Genomic DNA, 24359 nt, shown 5'->3' on the forward strand with positions numbered 1-24359 from the left:
ACTGTGGATTTGATGCCTTGGAGGCTTCTTGTAGGGCTGCTGCCTCTGGTGCAGTCATTAGAAGGCATGCTTGGTTAAAGGAACAAAACTTGCCAGATTAAGTGAAAGCTAAGTTATTGGATGCTCCTGTCGAGCATAATGTTTTGTTTGGACCTAAGGCTGAAGAGGTGATAAAGAAGATGGAGGACAAGGCAAAATCCATGCAAATGGTTAAAGATTTCTTACAAGTACAGCCACCCAGATTTAGTAGGAATTGGCCTACAAAAAATTGGTCCTTTCCCAATTCAGACAGGCCTCAGAGGGGTAGATACAGACGCTCCCGAGGAAGGCCTCAAACGCAAGCCTCTTATAGACCAAGACAGTGGACTGCTTCCACCCCTAGGGGAGGAGTGGACAGGTCACAAGCTCATAGAAAACAGGCTCAATGACTCCCTCTGTTGGGCTGCAGGAACTTCTTGCCTGGAAGCCCCACTCGGAGGAAAACTTTCTCTTTTTCACCTAAATTGGACTCGTATAACCCGAGACAAGTGGGTTCTGGATGTGGTTTCAAGAGGTTACAAATTCCATTTTCATACCCTACCAAGACCAAGCGGATGGCCGGATCTTCCAAAACATCAATGGTTAGAGGCCTTAAACCAGGTGGAGGCTCTCTTGGCTATGAAAGCCATAGAACTGGTTCCACTTTCAGAGATGGGACAAGGTTTTTACTCAAGGCTCTTTCTAGTCCCCAGAAAGCAAAATTCATGGAGACCCATTCTGGATCTGTCAGTCTTGAACACTTTCCTCGAGATACCAAAATTCAAGATGCTTACTCTACAGCAGCTACTTCCAATGCTGACCAAAAATGCATGGATGGTAACTTTGGATTTAAAGGAGGCATATTTACACATTCCCATCAGGCAGGAATGCAGAAAATACCTCGGGTTCAGGGCCGGATCGAGACACTATCAATTCTCTGCGCTGCCCTTTGGATTGTCTACTGCGCCCAGGGTCTTCACCAAATGCCTGGCTCCAGTAGTAGCTTATTGCAGACTCAAGGGAATTCAAATTTACCCTTATCTGGACGATTGTCTAATTCAGGCAGACAGCAAGGATGTCTTCCTCCAGCATCTAGAATTTGTTCAGAACCTTCTCAAGTTCCTGGGATTCTCTGTAAACATAAAAAAGTCAAATTTGACACCCTCACAACAGATAACTTTTCTGGGTGCTCTTCTAAACACCACAATCCAGATGGCTTTTCTGACATCTAAAAACAATTACAGCTGACTTCAACTTTCAAAACCTTGGCAAGCTTAACTCAGCTTTCTGCAAGGAAATTCCTGCAGGCTTTGGGTTACATGGCCTCCTGCATCCTTCTCGTACCGTATGCAAGACTACATATGAGGAAAATTCAAGTGGTACCTAAAAAGTGTATGGTCTCAGCATTGCCACAGTTTAGACATACAGATCACCGTCCTGCCTTGTCTCCAAAAAGAATTCCTTTGGTGGTCCAAGGCATGTACTCTAAACATAGGAAAACCCTTCAGTCTGCCTCCAGCCACTCTGATACTAACCACGGACGCCTCAGATTATGCATGGGGAGCCCATTTTCAGGGCAACTGTCTGCAGGGCCTTTGGACAAAGGATCAGAAGCTCCTGCATATCAATTTAAAGGAAATGTTAGCCGTTCAGAAAGCTCTGTTGGCTTTCAGGAATCTTCTACAACCAGGACAACTACTGATACGGACAGACAACACCACAGTTATGTGGTACATAAACAAGCAAGGGGGATCTCATTCCTATCCCCTTTGCAGACTAGCCATGAATCTATGGAACACAGCTCTAGCTTGCAAACTGGACCTTCAAGCTCAGTTTCTACGAGGGAAGCAAAACTTCCTGGCAGACAGTCTGAGCAGAAGCCTGTCTGATCCACACGAATGGATGCTGGACACCGAAATATTCAGGATGATTACAGCAGTCTGGGGATGTCCTCACATAGACCTCTTTGCATCCCATCTCAATCATCAACTACAGATTTTTTGCACCAGGACTTTCCACAATCTAGCTTGGAAAGTGGATGCACTATCATTCAGTTGGAGAAACCTCTCTGGGTATGCCTTCCCGCCTCTACCTCTTCTTCCATGGGTGTTATTAAAGATCAAACAGGACAAGCCCAAGATGATAATTTTGCTGGCCCCAAATTGGCCTCGACAATTTTGGTACCCAACTCTGAAAAACCTTTGTCTGGAGCCTCCTTGGGTATTACCACAGACTCCGAACCTTCTGTCCCAGCACCAGGGTCAGGTTCAGCACTCCCATGTCAAAACTCTCAGCCTGGCGGCCTGGTTAATCCAGGGTCCTTGATTCATTCTCTCCTACCCAAGCAGGTTATGAATGTCATTTTAGAAGCCAGACGTCCTAGCACTAGAAAATCTTATGCAGGAAAATGGAAAAGATTTTGCTCCTGGATGCAGGTTCAGGATTCAGATCCTCTTATTCCTAACATTCCTCTGATTTTACTTTACCTGACAGACCTCTTACATAAAGGTCTCTCTTTCTCTTCCATAAAGATCCATGCTTCTGCTATTTCTGCTCATTATAATACAGAACCTCCTATCTTTTCCCATCAGCTCATGAGACCGTTTCTCAGAGGAGCTAAGAACTTAAGGCCCCCTAGATCTCCTCCCATTCCTGCTTGGGATCTCAACTATGTTTTGGAAAAACTCACCTTACCTCCTTTTGAGCCTGCTGCCACTTCTGACATCAAGTTTTTATCTTGGAAAACAGCCATTCTGTTAGCTCTGACCTCTGCCAGGAGAGTTTTGAAGTTGCAAGCTCTCATGGCTGTGGAACCTTGTATTATTTTTCATCGACAGGGTGTCTTTAAGGACTAATCCTACTTTCATGCCTAAGGTGGTTTCCAAAGTGGCTTTAAATCAAACTATTCACTTGCCAACTTTTTTCCCCAGTCCTCAAAATAAGGGGGAAAGGATCTTGCATTCCTTGGATGTACACAGACAACTACGTTTTTACCTGGACAGAACCAAGGACATCAGGAAATCAGAGCAATTGTTTGTTTCTTATGCTTCAAGTTCCCAAGGTAAAGCTATTTCAAAACAGACCATTTCTAAATGGATTGCTCATGGAATCAGATTTTGTTATTCACATCATGGAAAGCAAATCCCAGGGAGTGTAAGGACTCACTCTGCCAGAGCTGCTGCCACTTCAGCTGCCTTCCTCAGGGGAGTTCCTACCAAAGACATTTTGGAAGCTGCAACTTGGGAGTTCAGTGCATACTTTATCCAGGCACTAAAATCTACCTCTTTTCTCTAAGTCTAGGGCAGGCTTTGCTTCGGCTGTCTTGCAGGGCCTTTTAGCCACCCCCTCTTCTTTATGACCACCTCCCTTTTATTCTGCTTTGGGACTCAACCCTACAGTCATGACTGCAACAGTGAAACACGATGAACATAGTACAGTTGTGTACACTTACCATAAATGTAGATGTTCGAGTGTCTTCACTGTTGCAGTCTGGGTTTCCCTCCCTCCTGTCCCCTCTTATTTTTCCTTTTGTGTGGTTCCCTTCTTCACCCTTCTTTTGAGGTGTATTTGCAAAGGGTATGGGATCTTACTCATTTTGGAGTACCTGACATCTGGGGCAAGATAAACTGGAGAACATGGCGTCGGCTGTCAGCTATGTACTCTTGGCGCTCTGACGTCAGGGAGCATGGCTGAAAAGCCGACGCCGGACCCAGACTTTGGGATTCTGGCCGACCGAGGACTGCCTGCCGGCAGGGGAGAACCCTACAGTCATGACTGCAACAGTGAAGACACTCGAACATCTACATTTATGGTAAGTGTACACAACTGTACTTTCCAGCCCCGTCCCAAGCCACAGTGACCATGGATGCCTCCCAACCCGGGTCGGGGGGGTCATTGTTCGGGCAGGACAGTCCAAGGCCGGTGGTCCCTTAATAGAGACCAGCTTGCACATAAATGTCCTAGAGAGAGGAGGGCAGTCCTTCTAGCATTGCAGGCCATTCACGCCTTTCTTCCTCTGGGAATGATTGCAGTTCAGTCAGACAACATGTCAGTGGTCTGGCATATCAACAAACGGGGAGGGACCAGATCTTACCCCCTTTGTCGCGAGGCCATGAGTGTGTGGGAATGGGCGATCTCCACCGGTCACTTTCTCATCGCAATGCACATTCTGAGAAAGTCCAACATTCTAGCCGACAGGCTAAGTCGGACCATTCTGATGCCTTACGTGTGGTCTCTGAATCTTTCAGTAGCTGAACAGATCTTCCACGAGTGGTGTCAACCTTGCTGCGATATCTTCACATCTCCTTCCAACCCGAAGTGCAGCAGGTTTTTCATGGGAGTCCCCCAGAGGTGCTCTAGTTCATGCTTGGCCTCCCGGTCTTCTGCATGCTTACCCGCCAGTTCCTCTTATTCCGAGGTTTCTACAGAAAGCTTGTCGACTGGGGAGCAAAGTGCCCCATTTTGGCCTCACCAGGTATGGTTTCCCTTCCTTTGGTCTCACCTTCTGGCTCCGCCTTGAATCCTGGATCCCATTCAGGATCTAATTTCACATCCTTCGGGGGTGCCTCATCCGAATCTGGACAGTTTGAAGCTCACAGCTTGGCTGCTCCAGTTCCCGTGATTGGTAGATCTCCTGGACTATCCTCCTCAGTTAGATCTATTTTGGTGGCTGCTCACAAGTCTTCGACCAGGAAGGTTTATCGCAGCAAGTGGAAACATTTTTCCTTTTGGGCCTCTCAAAGGAATGTAGACCCTTTCACGGCTCCTATTTCCACCATTCTTGATTTTCTAGCCGATATTTTTCATCACTGAGCTAGTTCTTCTGCTGTCGAGGTTCATTTGGCTGCCATCTCATATTTTCATATAGGCGAGAGTTCTGTCTCTTTAGCCTCTTCCAGACTGTGTAAAGCCTTTATTAAAGGCACCTTTTTGTTACGCCCCCGGTCAAAGATCCTGTTCCTCCATGGGACTTTACAATGGTTCTGCAAGCTTTGGTCGCTCCACCTTTCGAGCCTACTGCAACCACAGATCTGAAATATTTATCTTGGAAAACAGCTTTTCTGGTGGCTATTACCTCTGCCAAAAGGGTTTCGGAATTACAGGCCTTGTCCATCAAATTTCCTTGCATGATTTTTCACAAAGATAGGGTTTCCCTTCAAGCCAATCCATCCTTTCTTCCTAAGGTGGCATCATCAGTCAGTATCAATCAGACCATCAATTTGCCTATGTTTTTTCCTAATTTTTCTAACAAGTTAGAATACAAACTCCACCTGTTGGATGTTCATAGACAGTTATGATTCTATTTACACAGGACTAAAAATTTGCGTAAATCTGATTGTTTGTATCCTTCTATAAAGCCTTTTTGGGGAAAGCTGTCTCCAAGGTCACTATTGCTAGATGAATTTCTTCATGCATCCTTCAGGTCTATAAGGACAGAGGCATATCTCCTCCAAGTCAGGTGAAAACTCATTCCATTAGGTCCATGGCTACGTCTGCGGCCTTTTGGTCTAGAGCGTCTTTGGATGATATTTGTTCTGCACTTACTTAGTCCTCATCTCGTACGTTTATTTCTCATTTAATTTGGATTTGACTTCCAGAAGGAGAGCATACTTTAGTTCTGTGGTGCTCTGGAATATCCTTCCATGAGGGCCTCCTAAGAGTTTAGTAGCTGGGGACTCTTCCCACAGGTTGAAGACCAAATGAAGTAAACTACTTCAGATAAAGAAGTTATGTACTCACCATAACATTCCATTTGAGTAGTTCCACTGCATTTGTCTTCAACCGTCCCTTCCTCCTTCCCCCGGACCTTGGCATATGAACAGTCTATGGGCTGCAGTTCTAGGCTGCAAGTATTTTTTCAGGTCAGGTTATCAGTATAAGGTTCAGCAAACTCGATCTGGGGATGGAAGGTAGTGGAGGTGTATTATGGGTAAGGGGAGGAGCTCGGAGCTGATGCTAGTAAAGTTGCCATCTCGAATCTGATACGGATCCATATTCCCACAGGTTGAAGACAAATGAAGTAAAACTATTCAGATGGAACATTATGGTGAGTACATAACTTCTTTCTTTCACTCGTATGCATCTGTTATTGGAGGGGGGGGGGGCTTTTCTCCCATGTGAAAAATAAGTGGATACATTTCTTTCTTAAAAAATGTAAAGAAAACCTTTATGCTTATTACTTTTGGTCAGTGTACTGCAAAATGTTAAATTAAGGTTAGTGGATTCCAAGAAGAATCCTTAACATAAGGAAATGAGACAAAATCTGGCTTAAAAAGTAGAATGTAGTTTTATCATTTCTCATTTTTGAGGAATACCTTGGTTTGAAGTGAAACTTTTATTTTATTTCTACAGTGTGTTCACACCATTTTTGTCTTGTTTCCAAGACCTACACTGAGATGGTGCATTGTATTTTATTAGTAGCAACAGAAACTCAGTATGGGCTGAAGGACTGCCCTTATTAACTCTTCTGTTATCCATAGAGAGTTGCTAGGCATGTGGTTCACGTGTCCTTTGAAAAGCCTGGTTTAGTTTCCCCAGACCACTGTACTCTAAGTGACCTGCTCAAGAGTTGCACAGTAGGCAAGTGGAGCCTAAGGGAATCAAACCCTGGACTACAAGAAGCAGGTTAAACAGCTCTTCGCTTGAATCCTCTACCCTAACTACTAGACATTCGAGCGTGGTTTACTGCTGCATGGGTTGTCAGAAAAGGGACTGCAGGTTATCAGTCTGGATGTTTGGTTTGTTTATTTACTTGTCCTCCCTTGTGTCAGTAATCAGCTTCCTTCCTGCCAGGTGTCCCAGTTATTCTTCATCACTGATGTGTGGGTCAACTAATAGATAAGAGGCCATCAGTCGGACAACTATTGAGTGTTTTGAAGATTTTTTTGTAATTTGTTTTCCTGTCCCTACAGTCACACACTTGGCAAAGTACAGGGCATGTGTGCAGTGGGCACATGGAGGACGTCCTTTACTTCTCTCAGGATCATCCCCTCCAGGCAGCCCACCCCCTAAAGCATGAGCAGTGAGCTGCCCAGTCTCCACTAGGAAGTTGGCATTAGTGCCACCTAGTGTAACCCCCCCCCCCCCATGATTGCAACCCTCTCCCTTCCCAAGGAGAGAGAGCAGCACGTACCATGCCACTTTAGTCCTGCCCCTTCCTGCCTGGCCCAATAATTAAACCAGTCAGGAATCTCTGTCTGAGCTTGTTTTAGTTTTTCTTTCTTTTAGTTAGTTACTTATCAACAGTGCAATCCACAAGGCAAAAGTGGATCTCTTCAGGGAAGACCCAAGAGCATGGTGCTAAGGTTTGCAAAGTCTCCAGATTCTTAATGTAGAAATCAAATCCTGGACTTGCGATGAGGCTCGTCAGTAGGTTGTAGCCTAAAGACTCTTTACTAAACTCTCACAGTTGACAGACACAGATTGCTCCCACTGCACTCTCTGCTTCTGATTGTTTACTTGAGCTGTACTTCCTTTTTTGAATTCTGCCTTATGAATTTTGTTACAAGTCATGACTGCTTTGGGTATAGCTGGAGGCATGTCTTTTACTTCACTTTTCCGAGTGTGTTTTACCTACCCTGATGTAGTTCTACAGAGTCGTTCTGTTTGTCTGCAGTAACTTGGCCAATTTTCGTGATCCTCAGGCAGCTTGAAAATGGAGGTGGCTGTAGTTCTTCCTAATCACATGGTATTGGGACATCTAAACGCAGTGCCAGTGATGTGACAGGTAGCACACTTGGCTTTGGTGCAGAAGGCTGTGGCTTCTATTCCCACACCAGGTAATTGGATTGCTAACACGTCAGTGCAGCCAAGGGGAGGGCATGCTGACCCCCTGAATGTGCCATCCTTTAGATGAGACATTAGACCAAGGTCCTATCTACTTGAATTGGTGGTAGCTCAATTGGATGTAAAAGATCCTCTAACACCTATCAAAAAGAGTAGGAAAAGATCCGCAATGTCCTGGTCAAATTTCTCAGTCATATAAACTACTACCTTGGCTCTACCCTGAAAAAGAGGACACTAGCCTAGTCAGCAAAGGATGAATAAAAATGCAGACTATAGAACCCTCTAATCTTTTGAAGAGTTGACAGTTCTGATGCATCTCTTATGCAAGACATTGGAGACTGGCTTTTCCCACAGATGACCAAAGTAAAATCCATCATATCTGTACACTCATTATAGCTGTTCTAGAAAGGTGTGCTCTGATCTATCCAAGTGGTCAAGCCGAGAGCTGCACCTTATAAAGGCATGCTTCCTCTACATTTGTCAACCATTTTATTTGTGGGAAAGTAAAGCAAGCTTAACATAAATGTTTCTGCTTCTTTTCTGTAGGCTTACATACATACAAGAATGAGAGCGAAGACCTCCGAATTCCTTAAAGTGCTGAACCGCGCTCGACCTGATGCAGAAAAAAAAAGAAATGAAGACCATGTCGTAAGTGTAATTTCTGTTTGCCTTAAATGTATAGCATGCTATGGGGACGGAGCATTTCTGTTTCAATTCTTAAAGCTATTGTCACCTAGTTTCACACTCATTTCATTTCCTTTTTGTTTTGGTTTTGAGTCCGTGACAAATCCTTGGATGTTTCCATGGTTAAAGAAGACAGTAGTCTGTAGTTTTTTTAAATTCAGAAGAGCAGATCTGATGTTTATACAAATCTGATCTTTACAGGGTTAAAGGCGTGACTGCCTACGTAATGTCAGACATGCCTAAGGGATGATAAAACCAGCTATTCAAATGAATATCAAAGGAAAAACGATGTAGAAATGCAAACAAGTGCTTCAAGCCAATGCAAATATTTTGTGCATAATCCTACCTACTGTTTTAGTCAAAACGCAGGTGGTAGCAGTGGCTGGAGTATAAATGTAAGCTGTCTGGACACCTGGGACAGTTCTTTTTAAACTAGCCAACATGCATGCGCACACAAGAAAAAAATTCTGCTGGTACACTATAGATTGAAAACCTATATGCTTTAAAACTGTAAGCATGAAGCTGCCGATGTGAGGCTCTGAAATCAGGTGGCCTGTGCTGCATCCATGTCACAAATTACATTACACTTCGGCAGGCAGTAGGTAGAATCCATGTCACAAATTACATTACACTTCGGCAGTAGGTAGAAGCCATGTCACAAATTACATTACACTTCGGCAGTAGGTAGAAGCCATGTCACACATTACATTACACTTCGGCAGTAGGTAGAAGCCATGTCACACATTACATTACACTTCGGCAGTAGGTAGAAGCCATGTCACAAATTACATTACACTTCAGGCAGTAGGTAGAATCCATGTCACAAATTACATTACACTTCGGTAGGCAGTGTCACAAATTACATTACACTTCAGGCAGTAGGTAGAAGCCATGTCACAAATTACATTACACTTCGGCAGGCAGTAGGTAGAAGCCATGTCACAAATTACATTACACTTCGGCAGGCAGTAGGTAGAAGCCATGTCACAAATTACATTACACTTCGGCAGGCAGTAGGTAGAAGCCATGTCACAAATTACATTACACTTCGGCAGGCAGTGTCACAAATTACATTATACTTCGGCAGGCACTAGGTTGAACACAGCTTAATTTGGACAGCTGGATACACAGGTTCCTAGTGTATGCTTTTAAATGTGATGTTATTTCTTTCTGCCCCATTTTTGACACTGCGGTTGCGTTCCCCCAATTTTTAACACTGTAGTTGTGTTGCCCACTATTACTGGAAATGTAAAGTGAAATCATTCTTACTGTAGAGACCCAGAGTGTCATGAGAACTGTTGCTTCCATGCCCCCAGCTTTCCTGGTCTGAATATGGATGCATTTGGATTGAAATGGTTCACTTCTGTCCTCTCTTCCTTTAGGTAACTTTGCTTATTGCCTGGATCCTCATTTACCTAATGCCAAGGCAGCTGTGTACTTGGCCTTAGTAGGTTTAGCAGAGATGTTAAATTAATTGATTCTTCATTATATTATAAACATGTCAGTGATATCAGAGAAGGTGAGGGTTGCTTATAGCATGCCTCATCTCCAGACTTTTCATAGGTACGAGATTTCCTGGTCAATTTGATTCACTTTCCTACCTTTTGCATATAGTGCACTTGGTGTGCTCGACTATGTTTAGTCCTAATGTTCTCCTCATGTTTGCATTTCAGACTTTTACTACAGTGTTTCCTTTCCCCTGCATCAGTAAGGTACACATCCTTCCTTGTAATTTTCTATGCTTAACTTGAGGATTTTGATTAAAATCGCCCCTCATTGGTCAGCATCTTCATTCCTTGCATCCATTAATCAGTTGTGGTCATATGCTTCCCTACTATGACTGGTCAGCAGACAGTATCTTAAAATGTGCTTTGACCATTGCAGTATTAGCCATAACTTCAGCATACTCTGTACTTTCTTTCACATGACTCTCTCACCTTGCATTTTGCTGTCTGACTTGTATGTATGTCACCATTTGCTGAATTATTTGTGATTTGTCAGTTTAGGTTGTGTTGCATTTAGTCTTTCCTGCTTTGCTTCTGTGCAGTACCTGTGAATTGTTCCTGTGTGCCTGCCAGGTATTTTGTGTGAGCTGTTTGTGTTGTCCAGATAATGCTTTGCCAGGTGTTTTGTGGGATTGGTTTGTGTTGCCCAGTATTGCTTTGCCAGGTATTTTGTGTGATCTGTTTGTTGCCCAGTATTGCTGTGCCGGGTATTTTGTGTGATCTGTTTGTTACCCAGTATTGTTGTGCCAGGTATTTTGTGTGATCTGTTTGTTACCCATTATTGCTGTGCCAGGTATTTTGTGTGATCTGTTGGTTACCCAGTATTGCTGTGCCAGGTATTTTGTGTGATCTGTTTGTTACCCAGTATTACTGTGCCGGGTATTTTGTGTGATCTATTTGTTACCCAGTGTTGCTGTGCCGGGTATTTTGTGTGATCTGTTTGTTACCCAGTATTGCTGTGCCGAGTATTTTGTGTGATCTGTTTGTTACCCAGTATTACTGTGCCAGGTATTTTGTGTGATCTATTTGTTACCCAGTGTTGCTGTGCCGGGTATTTTGTGTGATCTGTTTGTTTCCCAGTATTGCTGTGCCGGGTATTTTGTGTGATCTATTTGTTACCCAGTGTTGCTGTGCCGGGTATTTTGTGTGATCTGTTTGTTACCCAGTATTACTGTGCCGGGTATTTTGTGTGATCTCTTTGTTACCCAGTATTGCTGTGTCGAGTATTTTGTGTGATCTGTTTGTTGCCCAGTATTGCTGTGCCCTTTTAGCCTCTTGTTTTGCTGTCCCTCCACATGTCAGTGACCTTCACTTTGTGCTGCAGAGTCCATATCCATATACACACAGTACCTGACGTACCCTTGTCAGCTGTTCCTTTGTACCACACCTGTGTCGCACTATCATAATCACTTCATTGCCTTCCCTTGTTACCCTCTTATTCAGTGCTTGTCATCTTTATTGCACTTGTTGCTTGTCCCTGTCATCTTGTGTTACAGTTTAGTTTGTCCTCGTATCAGTCTGTGCTGCACCATTTCTCCCATTCATGCTGTGTGTGTAACATGCACTGTACTGTGTACCTGTCCCCATCACCCTGCTGCAGACAGGTTCTGACTTAGTGTGCACAGTTTGTGGTCGGTTTTTGTTCCCTTCCAGTGCAGAGCCTCTGACCTAGTCATTTCACCTTCCCCTGACCATTTGCATCCCTTTATACTGTATTGTGCCAGTCACCTTACAGTGCAATGGCTTCAGTTTGCCTCTCCCACTTTGCTGTATGCTGTTCCAGATTTGTTACTGTATGCTGTTCCAGATTTGTTACTGTATGCTGTTCCAGATTTGTTACTCTTTGCTGTTCCAGATTTGTTACTCTTTGCTGTATGCTGTTCCAGATTTGTTACTCTTTGCTGTATGCTGTTCCAGATTTGTTACTGTTTGCTGTATGCTGTTCCAGATTTGTTACTGTTTGCTGTATGCTGTTCCAGATTTGTTACTGTTTGCTGTATGCTGTTCCAGATTTGTTACTGTCTGTGTTGTAGCTTTTCTAGAGTCTCAGTATCGCATTGTACTTCCCTTGACTTCTGGGTGTGGCTTTGTGTACGGCTTTGTGTACAGTGTCCTGACTGGGCACATCTTGCAGTGTACTGTCTGTATCCTATTCATGCACTACAATGTCTCTGAGCAATTTAATTTGTACCATTTTTCACCATCTTGTAGCTGTGCCATCTTTGACTGTGCCATGGTTGTTTTATGTTCCTGTCCCCTGTCGTGTATTATGTGCTGCATTATCTGCAGCCTTTCCATGGCACATTGCAGTGCATTGCTCCAGATCCTTTATAGTCTGACCGGTACACCTCCTTACCTATCCCCTACTATCTTGAACTGTGGTGTACTGTTTCTGACCCATTTCCCTTCTCAAAGAGCGCACACAATTTTTATCTGCATGATGTTTCTTCTTGTGCTACTGTCTCTCTGACCTTTCATTCATTTTTGGGTTGTGCCGCATATACTATACCCTGGTTCTTTACTATACTCTCCCTAGTTATCAAACCGGAGTTTTCTTATCCAAAGATGACTTTTCTGTCTGTCTCTGTCTGTCTCTGTCTGTCTCTGTCTGTCTCTGTCTGTCTCTGTCTGTCTCTGTCTGTCTCTGTCTGTCTCTGTCTGTCTCTGTCTGTCTCTGTCTGTCTCTGTCTGTCTCTGTCTTCCCGTCTCTGTCTTCCCGTCTCTGTCTTCCCGTCTCTGTCTTCCCGTCTCTGTCTTCCCGTCTCTGTCTTCCCGTCTCTGTCTTCCCGTCTCTGTCTTCCCGTCTCTGTCTTCCCGTCTCTGCCTGCCCGTCTCTGCCTGCCCGTCTCTGCCTGCCCGTCTCTGCCTGCCCGTCTCTGCCTGCCCGTCTCTGCCTGCCCGTCTCTGCCTGCCCGTCTCTGCCTTCCCGTCTCTGCCCGTCTCTGCCTTCCCTGCCTTCCCGTCTCTGCCCGTCTCTGCCTTCCCGTCTCTGCCCGTCTCTGCCTTCCCGTCTCTGCCCGTCTCTGCCTTCCCGTCTCTGCCCGTCTCTGCCTTCCCGTCTCTGCCCGTCTCTGCCTTCCCGTCTCTGCCCGTCTCCGCCTTCCCGTCTCTGCCCGTCTCCGTCCGCCCGTCTGTGTTTGCACACCTGTACCACATGGCTTATGCTTGCTGTAGTGGGTGTCTTACCTAATAATCCCTCAGTAGTCAGTTTCACTGATGGTTGCACCAAGCAGTTGTTACCACCAGGTGGAAGCAGCATCCCAAGTCTCACATTGGCCCTTTATCAGTGAGCACCTTTCATGGTGGTTCTTATATTTTATTACTTATTTTAGGTAGATGTTCATAGTGTTTCACTGTTGCAGTCATTGCACTTGGGTTATCCTGCTGGCAGGCGACCCGTAGTCGGCCTGAGTTCCAAAGTCTTGGTCCGGCGTCGGTTGCTGTCACCTCTTCCGTGATGTCAGTGCGCCAGGGGTATAAAAGCTGCAGCTGATGCCATTTTCTCCAGTCTTTCTTCCCGCGCGGTGCCCGAAGGATAAGCAGTTCTCAAGTGCCGGTCGGCCAACTCCTGAGATTTTCAAAATTGAATTTCAGAACCGAAGTCTTCAATAAAGCTAAGTACTCCGTTGGGGAAATTTTTTTCTTGCTCCAGACCGATGTCAGTAAAAGTTAATAATTGTATTTCTTGTGGGAAGCAAATGCCTCATAAGGGCTTCCACTCTTACTGCATTCCTTGCCTAGGCCCTGACCACGACGTCACTAGTTGTCTGATGTTCTTCGTTTTCCATTGCTGCAGTCCTTACTATTGGGTATAGTCCGCATCCAGTCGGCCCGAATACCAGAGTATAAGGCTGACGTCGGTCAGGGCGCATTAGACTGACGTCAGTACGTCAGGGTACTAATGCGCATGACCGGCGTCATATCCTCAGTCTTTTTTGCCGCGTGGTCCGATGCAGAAGCAGTTTTGCGAGTGCAGGTTGGCGTTCTGAAATATTTCCGAAACCGGAGTTTCAGACCGAATCAGAGTTGGCTAAGTACCCCGTTGGGGAACATTTTGGTTTTTTCTTGCCTCAGTATTTAACCGGATGTCAGAAAAAGTGAATAACTGTATTTCTTGTGGGAAACAAATACCTCATAGGGATTACCATACATTGTGTATACCTTGTTTAGGGCCTGAGCACGACGTTGTTGGTTGCCGCTCTTGTGCTAGGTTTAACAAACGCACTATTAAGAGGAGGTTAGACTGTGCCAGATTAGTGTTTGGGAAGCGTTGCAATTATAAAATGCCGGCGGATGCCCCGACGCCCGCTTCGCCCAAGAAGCGCAAGGACAAACAGCGAAGCCTAGGGTTGATGAACCGGCAGTCCCGGACGTCGGTTCTTTAGATGGCTCAGTGGAGCCAGAGGTTTTGCCAGGAGTTTCTATGGAGTCTCAGGCAGAAACTTTACTTTACAGGATGTACCTCTCAGGAGGCAGGCCAGGCTGAGGGGCTTCTCAGGTAACTATTCTTCCCTCTCTTCCCAAAGTAGTTAGAGCCTCTCCTTCTGTTGCCAAAACTTCTTTTAGAGGTAGGCCAACTTCAGCTTCAGTAGGGGCTTCTCCTAGCCTTCGGGTTCTGTACCTAAGAAACATATGCTTAAAATGGCAGAAGATTTGATTACTATGATTAGAGGTTCTATGGGCCCTCCTGATAAGAGGCCTAGAGTGGAACCAGAGTTTGACAGTTTTGAACAGGGTTCAGGGGCTTCTGAGTCTTCTGCGGAAGATTTGCAGGAGTATCCTCATTATTCTGATTCTGATGTGGATGATGCCACTCCTTCGGCTTCTCCTCCTGAGGATTTTTCATTTTCAGAGACTCTGCATTCCATGAGGGAGCACTTTAAATGGGAAGGCCAGGATTACTCTGATTCCAGGAAGAGACTTAGGGAATTCTTGTTTTTACCCCAGCATAGGCCCTTAGCTATACCTCCTGTGTTGAATGTGGTGGAAGATGTTTTTGCAGAGGCTTCCCTGAACCCTGATTCTTTGCCTCCTGCTCCTGTTAAACCTGATAGGTACTATAGGGTGCCCGAAGCTCATAAGTATTTGTTTAAGAGTCCTAGGGCGGACCCAGAAACTGTTTCTCAGGGGCCTAAAGGTGTTAAGGCCTCTGTGGTTAAAAATCCTGTTCCCACTGACAAAGAGGCAAGGGCGTTAGATAGGTGGGGTAAGAAATTGTATACTTCTTCCACTCTAGCCATGAGAGCGTTGAATTGTCAGTTTCACATGCTGAAATATCAAAATTATCTCCTTTCACAATTGAAATCTAAGGTGGATGCTTTGGCGGAAGGTATTGATTGTAAAGACTTGCTGGATTTAGTTTGTGTCTGAACAAGTGGGCAAGCATTCTTTGCAATGTGGTTTTGATGCTGTGCAGGCCTCCTCGAGGGTGGCTGCCACTAGTTCTGTTCTTCGCAGGCATGCCTGGTTGAGGGATCAAAATTTGGCTGAGCATGTTAAGACAAGGATTTTGGATGCTCCTTTACAGTCTGATGTGTTGTTTGGTTCACCTGTGGAAGCAGTTTTAAAGAAAATGGAGGACAAAGCTAAGTCTATGCAAACTGTTAAAGATTTTTGCAGGTACAGCCACGAAGTTTAGTAGAAATTGGCCTGCTAAGGGGTGGACATATCCTGCTTATGATTCCCAGTCTAGGGGTAGGTCTAGACGTGGTAGGGGCAGGGCTCAAGGTTCTTTTAGGCCTGGAACAGGGAGTTCACCTGCTCAGACTTCTGGTGAGGGCAGGGGTCAGTCCTTTCGTAAACAGACCCAATGACCTGCCTTTTCAGCTGCCAGTAGATTCTCGTCTGGCAGCTCCTTTGGAAGGACGACTGTCTCTTTTCAAAGAAAATTGGGATTTAATTACTCAAGACAGATGGGTGTTGGACATCATTCAGCCAGTCCCTGTATCAGAAAGGGGCCTAGGATTTTATTCTCGCATGTTCCTAGTACCACAGAAGGGGAACATGTGGAGACTGCTTTTGGATTTATCTCTCCTCAACACTTCTCTGGACATTCCCAAGTTCAAGATGTTGACGTTACAACAGCTTTTACCCCTGCTGGGCAAAGATCACTGGATGGTAACTTTAGATCTCAAGGAAGCTTACCTTCATGTGCCTATCAGGCTAAGTTACAGGAAGTATCTGCGGTTTCGAGCTGGAGATTCTCATTATTAGTTCTCTGCATTGCCCTTTGGCTTATCTACTGCCCAGAGTATTCACAAAGGTTCTGGCTCCAGTGATAGCTTACTTCAGGCTACAAGGACTTCAAATCTATCCTTATTTAGACGACTGCCTGATTCTGGCTCAAGAAAAGGAAGACCTTCTACAGCATCTGGAATATCTTATAGCAGTGCTAAGATGCCTAGGGTATTCTGTGAACGAAATAAAGTCCAGTCTAGTACCCTCTCAAGACATGTGCTTTCTGGGTGTGAGACTGAATACAGCAGCCCAGATGGCCTTTTAACCCCGGACAAACAAAAGAGTCTATCACTTTACTTCCATCACCTATCTCATCAGTCCGTGCTGACTGCAGAGACAGTCCTTCAAGCATTAGGGTTCATGGCATCTTGTATTCTGGTGCTTCCCAATGCCAAACTGCATATGAGGAAGTTACAATGGTATCTCAAAATGTATGGACACAGCACTGCCAGGATTTAGACACTGTCATTCAAATAATACCTTGCCTTCAAAGAGAATTTTTGTGGTGGGCTCAGGAATGTCACCTAAACAAGGGACTCTCTGTGACCCGCCAGAGGCGAGTCAGATTTTACCGACAGATGCCTCAGACATTGCTTGGGAGCTCATCTAAATGGAAAGTGGATACAAGACAAGTGGCCTGCCAGACTACAGCATCTACATATCAACATGAAGGAGATGTTAGCAGTCCAGTTCGCATTGCTGGCTTTCAAGGAGTTACTTCTTCCAGGGCAGGTGTTGATTCTAACAGACAACACAACTGTCATGTGGTACTTCAACAAACAAGGGGAACACATTCTTATCCTCTATGCAGGCACGCAATGATTTTATGGGAGACTGCCACGCTTGCACCTAACTCTTCAGGCAAGGTTTCTGCCAGGAGCACAGAACTCCTTAGCAGATGTGTTAAGCAGACAAATCATGGATCCCCACAAGTGGAAACTGGATCTTCATGTATTTCAGAAATTGACAGTGTCATGGGGAACTCCAGACATAGATCTGTTCGCTTCTCCACTAAACCACCAGCTGCCACAGTTTTGCACAAAGGGGTTTCATCACACAGCTTGGAAAGTGGATGCTCTGTCTTTCAGTTGGACAAACCTTCATGTGTATGCCTTTCCACCTCTGCCTCTTCTTCCAAAGGTACTGTTAAAGGTCAGACAGGACAGGCCAAGGATGATTTTGATAGCTCCAGATTGGCCTTGGCAACACTGGTGCCCTCTACTACGGAGTCTGGTAAAGAAGCCTCTATGGCCTTTACCTTTGATTCCACATCTGTTATCCCAGCAGGACGGTCATCTGCTCAATGTCAAGCTTCACTCTCTTCATCTGACAGCCTGGCATATTCTGTGTTGAAACACAGCAGGTCTCAACTTCCTCAACAAGTTTTAAATGTGATTAGGGAAGCTAGAAGACCTAGTACAAGGAAAGTGTACGCAGCAAAATGGAAGAGATTTTTATTTTGGAGTAAAGCAAAGAATTTGGAGATTTCTGAGCCTAATTTGAGTATGGCTCTTCAATATCTTACTGAGTTACTGGACAAGGGTCTGTCCTTCTCTTCCATTAAGATTCATGCTGCAGCAATCTCAGCTCACTATGATTGTGACCCACCATTGTTTTCGCATCCTTTGTTCAAGCAGTTTCTTAGAGGGGCAAAAATATAAGACCCCAACGTAGAGCTCCTACTCCTGCTTGGGATCTCAATTTTGTGTTGGAAAAACTTACTCTACAACCTTTTGAGCCTGCGGCTACTGCTGAATTGAAATATTTGTCATGGAAGACTGCTTTTTGTTAGCTATTTCTTCTGCTAGATGCGTGTCTCAGTTGCAGCCCCTTTTGGCAGTCAAGCCCTTTTTGTTTTTCCATAAGCATAGGGTATCATTACGCACTAATACTTCCTTTATGCCTAAGGTGGTTTCTAGTGTGGCTTTAAACCAAACTATTCATTTGCCTACTTTTTATGCAGACCCCCAAAATAAAGGGGAAAAGATTTTGCATACTTTAGATGTACACAGGCAATTGCGTTATTACTTAAGCAGGACTAAGGATTTTAGGCAGTCTCAGCAGTTGTTTGTTTCTTTTGCTTTGAGTTCAGGGCAAGCCTGTGTCAAAACAAACTATTTCTAGGTGGATTGGCTTTTGCATTGCATTTTGTTATTCCCATCATGGCAAGGAGGTTCCAGCTGGGATTAGGCCTCATTCCACTAGGGCTACTGCCACTTCAACAGCATTTCTACGGGGTGGCAACTAAGGATATTTTGGAAGCAGCTACTTGGAGTTCAGTGCATACTTTCTCTAAGCATTATCACCTTCCTATCTACTCTAAGTCTAGGGCTGGTTTTGCCACAGCTGTTTTGCAAGGCATGTTGTCAGCTCCTGCTTCTTTATGATTTGCCAGCCTCCCTTACCTCTGCTTTGGGATTCTACCCAATAGTAAGGACTGCAGCAATGGAAAACGAAGAACATAGTACAGTTTTGTACCTACCATAAATGTAGATGTTCGAGGATTCCATTGCTGCAGTCCAATTTACCCTCCCTCCTTCCTCTCTGTGTTTAGGGGTGGTTGTGTAGGTGAGTTTACCTGCTTATTTTTTTGTATATATTGTTCATGTTTTGGTGCAGGTATTTTGGGCCTTGTCTTTTTAGGGTCTTCTGACATCTGGGGCAAGAAAAGACTGAGGATATGACGCCGGTCATGCGCATTAGTACCCTGACGTACTGACGTCAGTCTAATGCGCCCTGACCGACGTCAGCCTTATACTCTGGTATTCGGGCCGACTGGATGCGGACTATACCCAATAGTAAGGACTGCAGCAATGGAATCCTCGAACATCTACATTTATGGTAGGTACAAAACTGTACTTTTTGTGCTAGATTTAATAAACGCACTATTAAACGTCGGTTTGATTTTGCTTTACACTATTATGGACGAAGATTTAATTACATAATGCCATCGGAACAACCGACGACCGGAATGTATAAAAAAACGCAAAGACAAAGAAAAAGACAGGCATCCGAGGTCCAAAACCAATGACGAAGCCTCGTCTAGGCCAGTCGTCTGTTCACCAGTTCTCAGTGAGGTGCTTTTGCAGCCCCTGACACCCGCTACCTCAGAGCCACAGGCTGCACCCGACAGCCATGTGGAGACACCGAGGCCTGTGGAAACTCAAGGTATTGGGCCTACAGAGAATATACCCTCAGATGGGTCCGGAGTCGCTGAGCAGGCACCGGCTTCTGAGGATGATGTTCATCATGTTTCACTGCTGCAGTCATTGCACTTGGGTTATCCTGCCGTCAGGCGGTCCCGCAGTCAGCCAGAGATGTTCATCGTGTTTCACTGTTGCAGTCATGACTGTAGGGTTCTCCCCTGCCGGCAGGCAGTCCTCGGTCGGCCAGAATCCCAAAGTCCGGCGTTGGCTGCTCAGCCATGCTCCCTGACGTCAGAGTGCCAGGGGTACAAAGCTGACAGCCGACGCCATGTTCTCCAGTCTTTCTTGCCGTGCGGTGATAGCAGTTCGCAAGTGCCAGTCGGCTGACTCCTGACAATTTTTTCTAAACGTACTTCAGTCCGAAGACTTTCTTCTCCTACTCAAAGCTAAGTACCCCGTTGGGGAAACTTTTTTCTTGCTCCAGTCCGATGTCAGAAAAAGTTAATAATTGTATTTCATGTGGGAAGCAAATACCTCATAAGGATTTTCATTCTTACTGTATTCCTTGCTTAGGCCCTGACCACGACATAGCTAGTTGTCGGTTTTGTGCTAGATTCAATCAACGTACGATTAAACGAAGGTACGATTTTGCATTTCATTACTTCGGTAGGCGTTTTAATTACAAAATGTCGTCTGATACGGTTCCGGTTTCCGGAGTTCACAAACGGCGCAAGGATAAAGACAGGCCTCCGAGGTCCAAATCAGATGATATTGTACAAGCAGAGCCAGCTTCAGGTTCGGCCGTCGTCAGTGAGGCGCTTTTGCAGCCCCTGTCGTCTGCCATTTCGGAACCGATGGCCGAAACGGACTCCCACGAGGAGCCAACGAGGCCTTTGAATATTTCTGTTGCAGGACCTTCGGACAATGCTCCTTCGGATGGGTCCGGAGCCGTTGTGCAGGTACCGGCTTCCGAAGGGGTTTTCAGGCCTACTCAGCTTCTAATAAAGGCAAAGACAAAGGCAAAGACTGCAGCCCAGGCCTCTTCTGATCAGGCACCCAAGTCTCAGAAACAGTTACTTAAGATGGCAGAGGACTTACTTACTATGATTAGGGGTTCACATCCCCCTCCAGATAAAAGGCCAAGGCAGGAAGTGTATTGTGACTCCTCTAATCAGGCTTCTGTTTCTTCAGTTTCTTCTTCTGACCAGGAATATTCTTTCCCTCCTTATGAGGATTCTGATGCTGAGGAATCCATTCCTTCAGCTTCTCCCCCTGAGGATTTCTCTTTTGGGGAAACTTTGCATGAAATGAGGGAACATTTTCACTGGGAAGGACAGGAGTACTCGGAATCTAAGAAAAGACTAAGGGATTTTCTTCTTCTTCCCCAACATAGACCCCTGGCTATTCCTCCTATTTTGGATATTGTGGATGATGCTTTTTCGGAGGCTAACTTAACTCCTGACTCTCTTCCTCCAGCTCCTGTTAAGCCAGACAGATATTATGGAGTCCCTGATTCCCACCAGTTTTTATACAAGAATCCTACTGCTGATCCTGAAACCATTTCTCAGGGTCCTAAGGGGGGTTAAGGCCGCTTCTGCTAAAAACCCCATTCCCACTGAGAAGGATTCCAGATCTTTAGAAAGATGGGGCAAAAAAGTGTACACTTCTGCTACTTTATCTATTAGGGCTTTAAACTGTCAGTTTCATATGCTGAAATACCAGCAATTTCTTTTGTCTGTTTTAAAACAAAAGCTAACTTCCATTTCCGCCTGTGCAGATGATAAGGAATTACATGACTTAATGCATGCCACTGAACAAGTTGGGAAGCAAGGTTTACACTGTGGATTTGATGCCTTGGAGGCTTCTTGTAGGGCTGCTGCCTCTGGCACAGTCATTAGAAGGCATGCGTGGTTAAAGGAACAAAACTTGCCAGATCAAGTAAAAGCTAAATTATTGGCTGCTCCTGTTCAGCATAATGTTTTGTTTGGATCTAAAGCTGAAGAGGTGATAAAGAAGATGGAGGACAAGGCAAAATCCATGCAAATGGTTAAAGATTTCTTACAAGTACAGCCACCCAGATTTAGTAGGAATTGGCCTACAAAAAATTGGTCCTTTCCCAATTCAGACAGGCCTCAGAGGGGTAGATACAGGCGCTCCCAAGGAAGACCTCAAACGCAAGCCTCTTATAGACCAAGACAGTGGACTGCTTCCACCCCTAGGGGAGGAGAGGACAGGTCACAAGCTCATAGAAAACAGACTCAATGACTCCCTCTGTTGGGCTGCAGACCTTCTTGCCTGGAAGCCCCTCTCGGAGGAAAACTTTCTCTTTTTCACCTAAATTGGACTCATATAACCCAAGACAAGTGGGTTCTGGATGTGGTTTCATGAGGTTACAAATTCCATTTTCATATCCTACCAAGACCAAGCGGATGGCCAGATCTTCCAAAACATCAATGGTTAGAGGCCTTAAACCAGGTGGAAGCTCTCTTTGCTATGAAAGCCATAGAACTGGTTCCACTTTCAGAGATGGGACAAGGTTTTTACTCAAGGCTCTTTCTAGTCCCCAGAAAGCAAAATTCATGGAGACCCATTCTGGATCTGTCAGTCTTGAACATTTTTCTCGAGATACCAAAATTCAAGATGCTTACTCTACAGCAGCTACTTCCAATGCTGACCAAAAATGCATGGATGGTAACTTTGGATTTAAAGGAGGCATACTTGCACACTCCCATCAGGCAGGAATGCAGAAAATACTTCAGGTTCAAGGCCGGATCGAGGCACTATCAATTCTCTGCGCTGCCCTTTGGATTGTCTACTGCGCCCAGGGTCTTCACCAAATGCCTGGCTCCAGTAGTAGCTTATTGCAGACTCAAGGGAATTCTAATTTACCCTTATCTGGACGATTGTCTAATTCAGGCAGACAGCAAGGATGTCTTACTCCAGCATCTAGAATTTGTTCAGAACCTTCTCAAGTTCCTGGGATTCTCTGTAAGCATAAAAAAGTCAAATTTGACACCCTCACAACAGATAACTTTTCTGGGTGCTCTTCTAAACACCACAACCCAGATGGCTTTTCTGACATCCGAAAAACAATTACAGCTGGCTTCAACTTTCAAAACCTTGGCAACATTAACTCAGCTATCTACAAGGAAATTCCTGTAGGCTCTGGGTTACATGGCCTCCTGCATCCTTCTCGTACCATATGCAAGACTACATATGAGGAAAATACAGTGGTACCTAAAAAGTGTATGGTCTCAGCATTGCCACAGTTTAGACATACAGATCTCCGTCCTGCCTTGTCTTCAAAAGGAATTCCTTTGGTGGTCCAAGGCATGTACTCTAAACAAAGGAAAACCCTTCAGTCTGCCTCCAGCCACTCAGATACTAACCACGGACGCTTCAGATTATGCATGGGGAGCCCATTTTCAGGGCAACTGTCTGCAGGGCCTTTGGACAAAGGATCAGAAGCACATGCATATCAATTTAAAGGAAATGTTAGCCGTTCAGAAAGCTCTATTGACCTTCAGGAATCTTCTACAACCAGGACAGCTACTGATACGGACAGACAACACCACAGTTATGTGGTACATAAGCAAGGGGGATCTCATTCCTATCCCCTTTACAGACTAGCCATGAATCTTTGGAACACAGCTCTAGCTTGCAAACTGGACCCTCAAGCACAGTTTCTACCAGGAAAGCAAAACTTCCTGGCAGACAGTCTGAGCAGAAACCTGTCGGTCCCACACGAATGGATGCTGGACACCGAAATATTCAAGATGATTACAGCAGTCTGGGGATGTCCTCACATAGACCTCCTTGCATCCCACCTCAATCATCAACTACAGATTTTTTGCAGCAGGACATTCCACGAACTAGCTTGGAAAGTGGATGCACTATCATTCAGTTGGAGAAACCTCTCTGGGTATGCTTTCCCGCCTTTACCTCTTCTTCCACGGGTGTTATTAAAGATCAAACAGGACAAGCCCAAGATGATGATCTTGCTGGCCCCAAATTGGCCTCAACAGTTTTGGTACCCAACACTGAAAAACCTTTGTCTAGAGCCCCCTTGGGTTTTACCACAGATTCCGAACCTTCTGTCCCAACACCAGGGTCAGGTTCTGCACTCCCATGTCAAAACTCTCAGCCTGGCGGCCTGGTTAATCCAGGGTCTGTGATTCATTCTCTCCTACCCAAGCAGGTTATGGATGTCATTTTAGAAGCCAGACGTCCTAGCACTAGAAAATCTTATGCAGGAAAATGGAAAAGATTTTGCTCCTGGATGCAGGCTCAGGATTCAGATCCTCTTATTCCTAACATTCCTCTGATTTTACTTTACCTGACAGACCTCTTACAATAAGGGTCTCTCTTTCTTTTCCATAAAGATACATGCCTCTGCTATTTCTGCTCATTATAATACAGACCCTCCAATCTTTTCCCACAACCTCACCTTGCCTCCTTTTGAGCCTGCTGCCACTTCTGACATCAAGTTTTTATCTTGGAAAACAGCCATTCTGTTAGCGCTGACCTCTGCCAGGAGAGTTTTGCAGTTGCAAGCTCTCATGGCTGTGGAACCTTATATTATTTTTCATCGACAGGGTGTCTTTAAGGACTAATCCTACTTTCATGCCTAAGGTGGTTTCCAAAGTGGCTTTAAATCAAACTATTCACTTGCCAACTTTTTTCCCCACTCCTCAAAATAAGGGGGAAAGGATCTTGCATTCCTTGGATGTACACAGACAACTACATTTTTACCTGGACAGAACCAAGGATATCAGGAAATCAGAGCAATTGTTTGTTTCTTATGCTTCAAGTTCCCAAGGTAAAGCCATTTCAAAACAGACCATTTCTAAATGGATTGCTCATGGAATCAGATTTTGCTATTCACACCATGGAAAGCAAATCCCAGGGAGTATAAGGACTCACTCTACAAGAGATGCTGCCACTTCAGCTGCCTTCCTCAGGGGAGTTCCTACCAAAGACATTT

General features: G+C 45.0%; 1 protein-coding gene across 1 annotated transcript in view; it reads left to right on the forward strand.

Annotated features, from left to right (window-relative positions):
• ARPC2 (actin related protein 2/3 complex subunit 2) overlaps positions 1 to 24359 on the forward strand; it is an 855630-nt gene that overhangs the window by 689641 nt on the left and 141630 nt on the right. Inside the window, exon 9 of the mRNA XM_044074812.1 lies at positions 8350 to 8451. Within this exon, the coding sequence (XP_043930747.1) occupies positions 8350 to 8451 (102 nt within the window). The remainder of the gene's footprint in view (positions 1 to 8349; positions 8452 to 24359) is intronic.

Source organism: Protopterus annectens, chromosome 6.part0, assembly GCF_019279795.1.
Source record: "Protopterus annectens isolate FY-2018-M chromosome 6.part0, PAN1.0, whole genome shotgun sequence".
Taxonomy (NCBI): domain Eukaryota; kingdom Metazoa; phylum Chordata; order Ceratodontiformes; family Protopteridae; genus Protopterus; species Protopterus annectens.